Genomic DNA, 12,665 nt, shown 5'->3' with positions numbered 1-12,665 from the left:
TAAAAAGGGCTTTTGAGGTGATGCTGGCAATTACAGCCCGGTAAGCCTGACTTCAGTACCAGCAAACTGGTTGAAACTATAGTCAAGAACAAAATTATCAGACACATTGGTGAGGCATGATTTCCCTTTAAAAAAAACCATGTTGACTTTTCCCCAACAAATTATGTTCACCTATCTACTACAATTCTTTGAGGGGGTCAACAAGCATGTAGACAAGGGGGATCCAGTGAGTATAGCATACTTAGATTTTCAGAAAGCCTTTGACAAGGTCCCTCACCAAAGGCTCTTAAGCAAAGTAAGCTGTCATGGGATAAGAGGGAAGGTCCTCTCATGGATGAGTAACTGGTTAAAAGACAGGAAACAAAAGCTAGGAATAGTCAGTTTTCAGAATGGGGAGAGGTAAATAGTGGTGTCCCCCAGGGGTCTGTACTGGGCCCAGTCCTATTTAACACATTCATAAACTATCTTGAAAAAGGTGTAAACAGTGAGGTGGCAAAATTTGCAGATGATCCAAAACTACTCAAGACAGTTAAGTCCCAGGCAGGCTGCAAAGAGCTAGAAAAGGATCTCACAAAACTGGGTGACTGGGCAACAAAATGGATGATGAAATTCAGTGCTGATAAATACAAAGTAAAGTACATTGGAAAACATAATCCCAACTATACATATAAAAAGATAGGGTCTAAATTAGATGTTACCTCTCAAAAAGAGATCTTGGAGTCATTGGGGATAGTTTTTGAAAACATCCACTCACTGTGCCACGGTAGTCAAAAAAGCAAACAATGTTGGGAGTCACTAAGAAAGAGAGAGATAATAAGAAAGTGTATTGCCTCTATATAAATCCATGGTATGCCCATATCTTGAATACTGCGTGTGGATGTGGTCGCTCCATCTCAAAAAAGATGTATTGGAATTGGGATAGGTTCAGAAAAGGGCAACAAAAATTATTAGGGGTATAGAACGACTACCATATGAGGATTGATTCATAAGACTGGGACTTTTCCGCTTGGAAAAGAGATGACTAAGGGGGGATATGATAGAGGTCTATAAAATCATGACTGGTGTGGAGAAAGTAAATAAGAAAAAGAAAAGGACACTAAACTATCTAAACTACTACATGCCACAAGGGGCCACAACAGCGGTTCCCTTAACCCACCCAGCAATATTGTTAATCTATCCAACTATACTCTTAGGACAGATTCTTCTGCTGGGCTATCTCGGCGCCTCTCCTTCTGCCCCTCCACCCCCACGAACATGTTACAGTTCTGTGGTGACCTAGAATCCTATTTTTGACGTCTCCGATTCAAGGAATATTTCCAGTACACCTCTGAACAACATACTAACCCACAGAGACCTTCCTACCAAGACTACAAAAACAAGGATTCTGGGTGGACTCCTCCTGAAGGTTGAAACAACAGACTGGACTTCTACATAGAGTGCTTCCGCCGACGTGCACGGGCTGAAATTGTGGAAAAACAGCATCACTTGCCCCATAACCTCAGCCGTGCAGAATACAATGCCATCCACAGCCTCAGAAACAACTCTGACATCATAATCAAAAAGGCTGACAAATGAGGTGCTGTCGTCATCATGAATAGGTCGGAATATGAACAAGAGGCTGCTAGGCAGCTCTCCAACACCACTTTCTACAAGCCATTACCCTCTGATCCCACTGAGAGTTACCAAAAGAAACTACAGCATTTGCTCAAGAAACTCCCTGAAAAAGCACAAGAACAAATCTGCACAGACACACCCCTGGAATCCCGACCTGGGGTATTCTATCTGCTACCCAAGATCCATAAACCTGGAAATCCTGGACGCCCCATCATCTCAGGCATTGACACCCTGACAGCAGGATTGTCTGGCTATGTAGACTCCCTCCTCAGGCCCTATGCTACTGGCATTCCCAGCTATCTTCAAGACACCACTGACTTCCTGAGGAAACTACAATCCATCGGTGATCTTCCTGAAAATACCATCCTAGCTTCTATAGATGTAGAAGCCCTCTACACCAACATTCCACACAAAGATGGACTACAAGCCGTCAGGAACATTATCCCCGATAATGTCACGGCAAATCTGGTGGCTGAACTTTGTGACTTAGTCCTCACCCATAACTATTTCACATCTGCTATGGGTACCTGCATGCCCCACAGTATGCCAACATTTTTATGGCTGACTTAGAACAATGCTTCCTCAGCTCTCCTTCTCTAATGCCCCTACTCTACTTGCACTACATTGATGACATCTTCATCATCTGGACCCATGGAAAAGAAGCCCTTGAGGAATTCCACCATGATTTCAACAATTTCCATCCCACCATCAACCTCAGCCTGGACCAGTCCACACAAGAGATCCACTTCCTGGACACTACGGTGCTAATAAGCGATGGTCACATAAACATCACCCTATACCGGAAACCTACTGACCGCTGTTCCTACCTACATGCCTCCAGCTTTCATCCAGACCACACCACACGATCCATTGTCTACAGCTAAGCTCTTCGATACAACCGCATTTGCTCCAAACCCTCAGACAGAGACAGACACCTACAAGATCTCTATCAAGCATTCTTACAACTACAGTACCACCTGCTGAAGTGAAGAAACAGATTGACAGAGCCAGAAGAGTACCCAGAAATCACCTACTACAGGACAGGCCCAACAAATAAAATAACAGAACGCCACTAGCCATCCCCTTCAGCCTCCAACTAAAACCTCTCCAACGCATCATCAAGGATCTACAACCTATCCTGAAGGACGATCCATCACTCTCACAGATCTTGGGAGACAGGCCAGTCCTTGCTTACAGACAGCCCCCCAACCTGAAGCAAATACTCACCAGCAACCACACACCACACAACAGAACCACTAACTCAGGAACCTATCCTTGCAACAAAGCCCGTTGCCAACTGTGTCCACATATCTATTCAGGGGACACCATCATAGGGCCTAATCACATCAGCCACACTATCAGAGGCTCGTTCACCTGCACATCTACCAATGTGATATATGCCATCATGTGCAAGCAATGCCCCTCTGCCATGTACATTGGTCAAACTGGACAGTCTCTACGTAAAAGAATAAATGGACACATATCAGATGTCAAGAATTATAACAGTCAAAAACCAGTCAGAGAACACTTCAATCTCTTTGGTCACTCGGTTACAGACCTAAAAGTTGCAATTCTTTTTGTTAAAGACTTCAAAAACAGACTCCAACGAGAGACTGCTGAATTGGAATTAATTTGGAAACTGGATACAATTAACTTAAGCTTGAATAAAGACTGGGAGCAGATGGGTCATTACACAAAGTAAAACTATTTCCCCATGTTTATTCCCCTTCCCCTCCTCCAGTGTTCCTCAGACGTTTTTGTCTACTGCTGGAAATGGCCCACCTAGATTATCACTACAAAAGGTTTTTCCCCTGCTCTCCTGCTGGTAATAGCTCACCTTACTTGACACTTTCGTTACAGTGTTTAGGGTAACACCCACGGTTTCATGTTCTCTATGTATATAAATCTCCCCACTGTATTTTCCACTGAATGCATCTGATGAAGTGAGCTGTAACTCACGAAAGCTTATGCTCAAATTTGTTAGTCTCTAAGGTGCCACAAGTACTCCTTTTCTTTTTGCGGATACAGACTAACACGGCTGCTACTCTGAAACCTAAATAAGGAAGTGTTATTTACTCCTTCTCATAGCACAAGAACTAGGGGTCACCAAAGGAAATTAATAGGCAGCAGGTTTAAAACAAACAAAAGAAAGGATTTCTTCACACAGTGCACTCTCAACCTATGGAACTCTCTTCCAGAAGATGTTGTAAAGGCCAAGACTACAAAATGGTTCAGAAAAAGAACTTGATAAATTCTGTTTGCCAGAAGCTGGGAATGGGTGACAGGGGATGGATCACTTGATGATTACTAGTTCTTTTCATTCCCTCTGAAGCACCTGGCATTGGCCACTGTCGGAAGACAGGATACGGGGCTAGATGGACCTTTGGTCTGCCCAGTATGGCCGTTCTTGTGTTCTTAATTTACTTCAGTTTATATCACACTAAAGAAAGCTTGACTGTCCAAATGTTGCTAGGATTTTTATTTTATTATTATTATTATTATTTTTTTTTACATTCTTGCTCATGCTTCTGAACTTTCACTAAACAGGCAAGCCTCTTAACTGACATTTGAATCCAAATTGCAGGGACTTATTTTTAACCTGTACACCAAATAACAGATACCTTTGAGGAAAATAAGTCTTAAATCTCATTGTTGTGGAGTCATCTCCAGCTAACCCCAAAATCTGCCTCTAGGGTGTGATTAATAATTTGATGAAAGATAAGGAGTACTTGTGGCACCTTAGAGACTAACCAATTTATTTGAGCATAACCTGTCGTGAGCTGCAGCTCGCTTCATCGGATGCATACTGTGGAAAATACAGAAGATGTTTTTATACACACAAACCATGAAAAAATGGGTGTTTATCACTACAAAAGGGGGGGGAGAGAAAACCTTCTGTAGTGATAAACACCCATTTTTTCATGGTTTGTGTGTATAAAAACATAGTATGCATCCGATGAAGTGAGCTGTAGCTCACGAAAGCTTATGCTCAAATAAATTGGTTAGTCTCTAAGGTGCCATAAGTACTCCTTTTCTTTTTGCGAATACAGACTAACATGGCTGTTACTCTGAAACTTGATGAAAGATGTTTCCCTATTACGTTGAGAACACTATTTTTCTTCCCAACCCCTAGATAAAAATCACATCAATCCCAGTAATACTGATTTCAGTGTTTGCAGTTAGGAAACTCAAGAATGATCGTAAATTTGATGCGCTCTGATCATTAGCCAGCTCGAGGACTCCCTAAGGCTCTCTCAAACTGTCTTTTGGCTGCGGCTGAAAAGAATGACAAATGTGGAGAAGGGGAGAAACAGTCGGACACCATCACACTTAATCTCTAAAATACATGTTTGGTCATTTGGGGTGTATATTAAACCAGGCTTCTTAAATTAATATTCCCAAGGACTCCGAAATCTCGCCACTGCTAACACACAAAGCGAAAGCCCAGCGCGGTGCGGTCCCTGGGTGGGTGCGTGTGTGTGATGGATAACCCCACTCTCCTTTCACCCCCCGGCACTGCGCCGGCAGGTGGGTGCACTGCCTCGCCCCCTCTCTGCGGCCTGCACCAGAGGTGCGTGTTTTCACATCAGCCCGCCGGTCGGGGCAGAGGAGGAGCCTCTCTCTCCAGTTACCCCGTTACAGACAGTGTGTTTCTCCAGCCCCATACGCCCGACACAACAGTGCCCCGCTCAGCCAGCCTACGGGCGCGGCTCCCCTTGCCCCAGCCAGTCGCTCGGGGGTTGGTACCCCTAGCTGTCATTCCCGCTCGTGGGGTTTACCTCCTACCCAATCCCATTGCCGGAGTTCAGGTTGTCCCCGCCCCCTTCAAACAGCCCTTTGCTCGGGCTCTCACTCCTCCTCCCACAGACATACACAAACGGCGCTTCTGTTTCCGTCTGTTCACGGCAAATCAGGACGGGAGGGTGCTCTCGGGTTCTCCTCCCCCCCGACTGCCAGCCAATCGGGGTGCAGAGGCCGTTGGTGTGTCTTGAGGCTTGGAGGCCGTTCTCTGTGACGCAGTGGGTGCGGGGCGGTGCCATTGGTCCTGGTGGGCCCCGCCCCTCGGAGAGAGGGTACCTCACTGTTTACTCAAGCTCTTTGCCCAGCGGTCGCTGTAGCAGCGTCCAGTGGGTGGCGGGGCCGGCCGCGCGTCCCGCACCACCTAGCGGCTGAGCCCTGCGCCGGTAGGGGCCAGGCGCGGATCGTGCGCGGGGCAGGCGCCGGACCACTCGGTCACTGGTGTGGGGCGCTGAGGAGGCGGACAGCGGGGCCGGCGGCCATGAAGACGGAGATCTCCACTGCCGCGGGCTTCATCACCCGCCTGCTGCGCACCCCCGGCGGCATCGGCGACGAGCAGCTGCGCTGCTTCAGCGAGTCACTGCAGGAGGCGCTGCGAGGTGTGGGCGGTCGGGCGGGGGCGGTGCCGGGGTCGGCCTGAGCCCTTCTATCGGGGGCAGGAAGGTTCAGGCCCCTTGAACTGGCTGTGCCCGCAGGTGTCGGAGATGCCCCAGGCGGGCAGCCCAGCACCCCTGCTCCCTTGTCTCCCTCTGCTCCCTTGTCTCTGCCCCTCCGCGTTATCGGTTCTCTCTTCCCTTGTTCGGGCCGACGGGTGGTTGGCGCTTGGGACGTCCCCCCACTCCCTCCCCCACCCCCGTCTGTGGCTAAATAACCCTCCATTGATTAAAAAGAAAAGGAGTACTTGCGAATACAGACTAACACGGCTGTTACTTTGAATCCTCCATTGATTAGTATCCCCCCTTCCCAGCGTTAGTGTTGTGAATCCCTGTGCAGCTGGGGGGCCCTTCATAAAGGGATTGAGGGAAGGTGATTGTGTTGGAGTTGCCTGGACCCTTGTGCAAGCAGTAACGTTTCTGTCTTTCTCTTTGTTCCCTCGCACAGACCATTATAGACACCACTGGTTTCCCCTGATGCCCTCCAAGGGCTCAGGGTACCGATGCATTAGGATCAACCACAAGATGGACCCCTTGATAGGGAAGGCAGCCGGCATGATTGGACTGAGCCATCAGAGACTCTTCCAGCTCTTACCCAGTGAATTGACTCTTTGGGTTGACCCCTTTGAGGTGTCCTATAGAATAGGAGAAGATGGGTCTATCTGTGTCCTTTATGAAAGCCCCCCACCGGGTCTGAAGACTGCCAAAGCTCTGGAGAGTAGAAACAGCTGTAAAGAGGAATGGAGAATTGGCAGATCAAGCCCTTCCAAGAATTACAACATGATGACAGTTTCTAGTTAAAAATTAACATTCCTTGTACAATGATGTATGTATGTATCCCAGTTTCATAATGAAGTTAGATGATGTAATTGAGATGTTGATTTTCACCCCATAGCCATTAAAGTTGTAGTTGTACTGCCAAGTTCTTCGTTGTGGCCAAGGGCTAATGTATAAGCAGTTCTTTAAACTGCATGTAATTTTCTGGATTGTATACTGTAAATGAAATGTACAGTCAGCTGATTGTTCTACAGATATATATTTTGACAGAATCCTTGGCTATTTGTAATAAAAAGAAAAGTTACTTAATTCTCTCTTTACAATGGCTTTTAGTTAATAACTTTTTACAAGATTCCTGTACTTATTGAGTAACTTCTAGGAAAAAAACACAGCTCTAACCAACTGTAATTAAAAATCTCTCCAGTGACTTGCCTGTACAAACTTTTCTCAGGGTCATAAAAATACAGCTGGAAGGCACAAATGACAAATATAACTTTCCTACTAACATATTTCATGGTGAAGAAATCCTATCTTGCCCAAGCAGCTTTCAAAGAAGGAGTTACTTCCCTATAAACTTAAAGACTATCTTGGAGCAAACCAATACGGTAGAGACGTGCTCAGACAAATCTGTTCATCCAACTTTCAGTACAATACATAAAAACTTTTAATGAACATAAGATATTTTTCAGAAAAGTGTAAGGTTCTTTCGTTATGTCAGTTCACCTTGACTTGTTTTGTTCTGTAGCCATTTTTTCCTTCCAGAACTGCTCGTAACAAATTTTGAGCAAATAGGAAGGTAGAATACATCTGACTTAGTAAAGGGCTTATTTATGCTTCTGGGTGTTTGGCTGTTAAATTGGAAAAGTGAGTTTTCAGTTAGTCATAGACATCTTTAGTACAGAGTAAGATAGTATATTCATCTTAAACCAGATGGAAATTGTACAGTTGAATGTAGTAATGTCTCATCTATATCCTATTTTACAAGAAATTACAAATTTACAGTACTAATTTTAAAACTTTCATTTTATGCCATTTTAGTTGTTTTTTAAAGTTTTAAATATGATCTACAGTACTTTATCAATTACAGAGTTTGATGGAAGTAATGATTTTAATAAAAAGTAGGCTAATAGCCTGCCAAATAGTCTGCTACATGGGAGATTTTGGTATTAATGCTTCACCAAAAGATAGAGTGAAATTGTTTGATGTTGGGAGGAGTTTGTTTTTTAGTAGTCATAAGCTATACGTTTTAATAGAACCTTTGAGGACTGCATACAGCCAGTGTTCATGTTTTCAGTAGCCCTGTACTAGATCATAATTACGTGGTTAATGAAAGAGAGCTTTGTCTACTGTCAGCATGTCAGCAATAAGCCTTGCAAAATGTCTCATTAACATGGCAAAACATGCAGTTGATGGACAAGTCCAGGCAAGTTAGAAATAGTCCTTGTAACTCATCTGAAAATAATCCATTTTTGTTTTGGAAAAGCTGGTGAGCTTTGTAACTGCTGGTTACATCCTAATTAACTAGGTGACAGTGGTTTTGTGTAACAGGAGCTATTAATCTGAACTGAATGCATAATTGTTACATTCTTTAAAAAAAAACCTTAAGTTTTTAAAAGTTAACATACAGTAAAATAACCGCTACGCTTCTAATATGTCACTCCTACCACACACACGTAACAATCAGTTCTAAACAGATGTTTAGTAGAAAGAGTAACTGAAAAAGAGAAAGTAGACTAAAGTTTCTAGAAGAAGAATATTTTTTGAAAGATGGTACAGATGCTGTATTTTTGTTTCCTGATTTAAAACTACAAAATATAGTTCCATGGTTTAAATTCTTAACTAGTCGTGCCTAGTTTTCATTGAATGGAATTTTAGAAGACTCTCTCTCTCTCTCTCTCTCTCTCTCTCTCTCTCTCTCTCTCTCTCTCTCTCTCTCTCTCTCTGTGTAGTTTGTGGATGAAAGTTGTGTTGGACTGTAGTATAATTGTCTTTCTTTTGCATGGAACTGCATAGCAAAGAATTCGAAAGAAACAGAATCGAGGCAGGGGAAATAAAAGAACCAGTTTCAGTAACCTCTGGGTTCTTTCAGGGCAGTCTTGCAAAAGCTAGAAAATTATTATTTCAAGCTATGAATTACTGGTTTGTGCTGCTTTTGGAAGAACACTTCTTTGGGTGCTAGCTAGAGAGCAGCAGGTACATTAGCTCTTTAGGACACTGGGTGCTATGAAAACTGCAGAGACAGTTCCCTGGCTGTGGTTTGACATGTAGACAGAGTATTTAAAAGATGGAAATGGCAGGCTTCATCAAAATGTTTCTCTTGCATGTTGCCTTCTGTGAAATTCTAAAGTGGAAGGGTGGAGATATACCTTAATGAATCCAGTCATTACATGTTTTGTTTGCTTGATGAAACAAACCATCTTAGCAAGTGCTTATAGAAAAAATCTGCTTTGGTACCAGGCTATTGTAATTTTTTTAAGGAGCACACTTTGCCATTTGAATTCCAAGTGAAGTATGTTCACGTGGCTGGTGTAACATGAAAAAGGTATTTTATACTTTTTAAATTGTAACTGATATGTTCACATAGTAATAGGAAAAACAAAGTTAGTACTGCATACATTTTCATAAAGATATATCTTGCATCAAGAATCACAACATCCTTTACAAATATGACACTGATACTTAACTGCTGAAATGCCATTATTCTTGAGTGCAATATGACAGTTGTTCAATTTCATATATCTATGCTACACATTGTAAGACTTCATCTTATTCTGCTGACTGGAAGGTGAAGTTAGGGAGCCAGGATGGACTTTGGCTAAGATATTTGGGTTTACACCTCATCTCCTTTGAAGAGCCGCAGCATTTTTTTTCAATGCCAATTGATGGCACTTCTCATAGCATAATGCTCTCGTCGCTATACTGGGGCATTGGTTCATTACTCATTCACAGGAAGTAGGTATGCTAGACTTTCCCCCATCCACTAACATTACCTGCAGGTGGGAGTCCCTAGGGTAGTCAGGGCACTGGCAGTACAGGGTGGATAAAAATAAATGATTTTTTTTTTTTTAGAAAATAAAATCGGGTTTTTTTATTTAAATTGGCTTTTTTTGATAGGTGTTTTCCTCAAAAAGCATTTTATCTAAAGATAGATACATTATAGCTCAAAGACATCTCGTCATAGAATAGGGATTATAAATTCTAATTCTATAGCATGAGACAATATATTCATGTAATGTTTAAGAAAAGTTTTGGAAATGAGTTCCAATAGTTCATGGATTAGGGACCCAATCTTATGAGGTTCCAAGGGCTTCTGTATAGATTATTTAGGTTAATCTTTCTATTTACCCAATGGGACTCAGTGCTCAGTCTAGAAGATACCATCAGAGATGCTTAGTTTTGCAGTTCTCAAACTGTGGATTTGTGTCTCCAAAGATAACACGCTTGCTAGCAGCAAAAATGTTTTTAAATAAATAAATAATATATGGAGGTGAGAAATAACAGACCTCAACCCAGTTGTCCCTCTGTAAATTTCTGTACACAGAGTCAATCCCTTACCTCTCTCTGAAAGTGCAAAGTTTCAAAAAGTTCAATGAAAAGAAGATTGTTGGGAGCGGAATAAATCTGGACAAGGAAAAGAAGTCTGGAGATAAATGTGAGAAGGGAGGAACAGGCAGTAGGAACAAAAAAGTGAAACTGTTTGAGCAGCATATTTCAGAAGTCTTGAGGTCTTTCTGAGTGTAGCCTTCATTGATTTGAGATCTATCGTACCATTGTCTCACTAGAAGGGAAAACCTATAATGGCAGCAGGCCGTAAAAGAGACCTAGTTTAATTAAGTTCCTCTACCTGTGGGTAAGACAGGCATGTGTGTAAAATGCAAACAGTACATCAAAGAAATCCAAGGCCTGGTCATCCGATTGAAACAACATCGTGAGAAGTGTTCCTTCTCAGGAGGAAGCTGCATTGAAGATGATGAAAGGAACATGTCTGAACACGCAGGATCTTCAGGTTGGTAAACTTTTATTTCATACTTCTTTCTTAAGGACTGCCTGTCTTCCTTCTGGACTATTCTTGAATTCTCATGTTTGAGCAAAAAATATAGTTGTTACTCTATGTTACTATCATTTTAGATGTAGTTCTGATAAAAAATAAATAGCTGAAATAGGCAGATCTTCCTTTTACAATTTCACCTTTAAAGTAGTACTGAGTGTCAGTGAATGCAGTGAGTAATACTAAATGAGCAGTATGGTAGTAATAATTAAATAACTGCATTGACTTATTTTGTTTAGGAGAATCCATCCTCAACATACAGGATTCTGAAGACTATCCACCTTCAAGATCACCATCATTTTCTATAGTTCCAGAATTATCTGCCAATGATAGTGTTTCAGTCACATAATGTATGTCATATAGCCACAATATATCACCTGTAGCAAAAAGAAAAAAAAATCTCCATCATCCAGAAACAACCATAGATAAATTTATGATAAGAACCAGCAGATTACAAAAAGAGGTAATTGATGAAAAAATTGCCCGGTTTATTTATGCAACAAACTCTCCTTGCTGTATGATTGAGAACCCACACTTCATTAACATGGTTCAGTCATTAAGACCAGGATACAGTCCACCCAGACCAGATGTCACAGGCAAATTGCTGGATAAAGTGTATGAAAGAGAAATTGAGCAATGTGCAAAAGGTCTAGAGGGTAAAATTGTTAACCTGAGTCTTGATGGGTGGAGCAATGACCACAATGATCCTGTTGTATGTGCTTGTGTGACAACAGAAGAAGGGAATGTCTTCCTTTCAGAAACAATTTGATACATCAGGAAATGCACACATAGCAGAATATTTACAAGAAGTAGCAGTAAAAGCTATTACAAACTGTGAAAAAAAATTAAAATGTCTAGTACGCAGCTTGGTCACAGACAATGTTGCAAATGTATCCAAGATGAGAAGAAATTATTTAGAAGAGACTGAAGATAGTCCCAAGCTAATAACATACAGTTGCAGTGCTCATTTGATGCACCTCCTAACCAAAGACTTCAGTGTCCAGAAATAAAGGCTAAAGTTGCTGAAATTGCAAAATACTTCTGTAACAACCACTTTGCAGTAGCTGCTCTGAAAAAAGTGGGAGGAACCAAGCGAACTCTCGGGACAAGAGAACAAGACGTGTGATGGAACTTAGTGGTGGACTGTTTTGAGCACTATATCAAGAACTGGCCTAATCTGATGACAGTTAGTGAACAAAATTGTGACAAAATAGATGGCACTGTCACAGCCAAAGTTCTCAACATTGGGCTTAAGAGAAATGTTGAACACATGCTGAGTACCCTGAAGCCTATTTCTGTAGCCTTGAAAAAAATGCAGGGAAACAGCTGTTTTATTGCTGACGCTGTTGAAATTTGGAAGGAACTGAGTGAGATCTTAAAGAGAGAAATATGCAATGACAGAGTTAAATTACAAGCATTAAAAAAATGAATGGGACAAGCACTATCTCCAGCTCATTTTCTTGCAAATATTCTCAATACTCGGTACCACGGTCAAACCTTAACTGCTGAAGAAGAGGAGTTGGCTATGACATGGACATCCAGCAATCATCCCACCATAATACCAACTATAATAAACTTCAGAGCTAAGGGTGAACCATTCAAGAAGTATATGTTTGCTGATGATGTTTTAAAGAAAGTCACAGAGACTCAGATTCAGAGACTGTTGAAGTGATAATCTCACTTTTAACAGCAGTAGCTTCTTCTGCCGGTGTAGAAAGAATATTGTCTTCCTTTAAACTAGTTCATTCCAAATTGAGAAATCGTTTGGGACCTGA

The 12,665-nt window shown here is 42.1% G+C and overlaps 1 protein-coding gene across 1 annotated transcript; it reads left to right on the top strand.

Moving 5' to 3' along the window:
- Positions 1-5,677: 5,677 nt before the first annotated feature.
- LOC119566783 (protein BTG1) lies at positions 5,678-11,266 on the top strand. The gene is made up of 3 exons (XM_037904158.2): positions 5,678-6,011; positions 6,514-10,848; positions 11,130-11,266. Exons 1-2 carry the CDS (start codon positions 5,894-5,896, stop codon positions 6,864-6,866), a joined length of 471 nt encoding a protein of 156 aa, XP_037760086.2. The 5' UTR covers positions 5,678-5,893; the 3' UTR covers positions 6,867-10,848; positions 11,130-11,266.
- Positions 11,267-12,665: the final 1,399 nt, after the last annotated feature.

The sequence above is a fragment of the Chelonia mydas genome, chromosome 7, assembly GCF_015237465.2.
Source record: "Chelonia mydas isolate rCheMyd1 chromosome 7, rCheMyd1.pri.v2, whole genome shotgun sequence".
Classification (NCBI taxonomy): domain Eukaryota; kingdom Metazoa; phylum Chordata; order Testudines; family Cheloniidae; genus Chelonia; species Chelonia mydas.
This window is presented reverse-complemented; position numbering and strand designations above follow the sequence as displayed.

Excerpts from the sequence above, each read along its gene's own strand:
- LOC119566783 (XM_037904158.2), top strand. The coding sequence starts at position 5,894 with ATGAAGACGGAGATCTCCACTGCCGCGGGCTTCATCACCCGCCTGCTG. Across the intron at positions 6,012-6,513 it reads ACTGCAGGAGGCGCTGCGAG|ACCATTATAGACACCACTGG; the intron begins GTGTGGGCGGTC and ends TCCCTCGCACAG.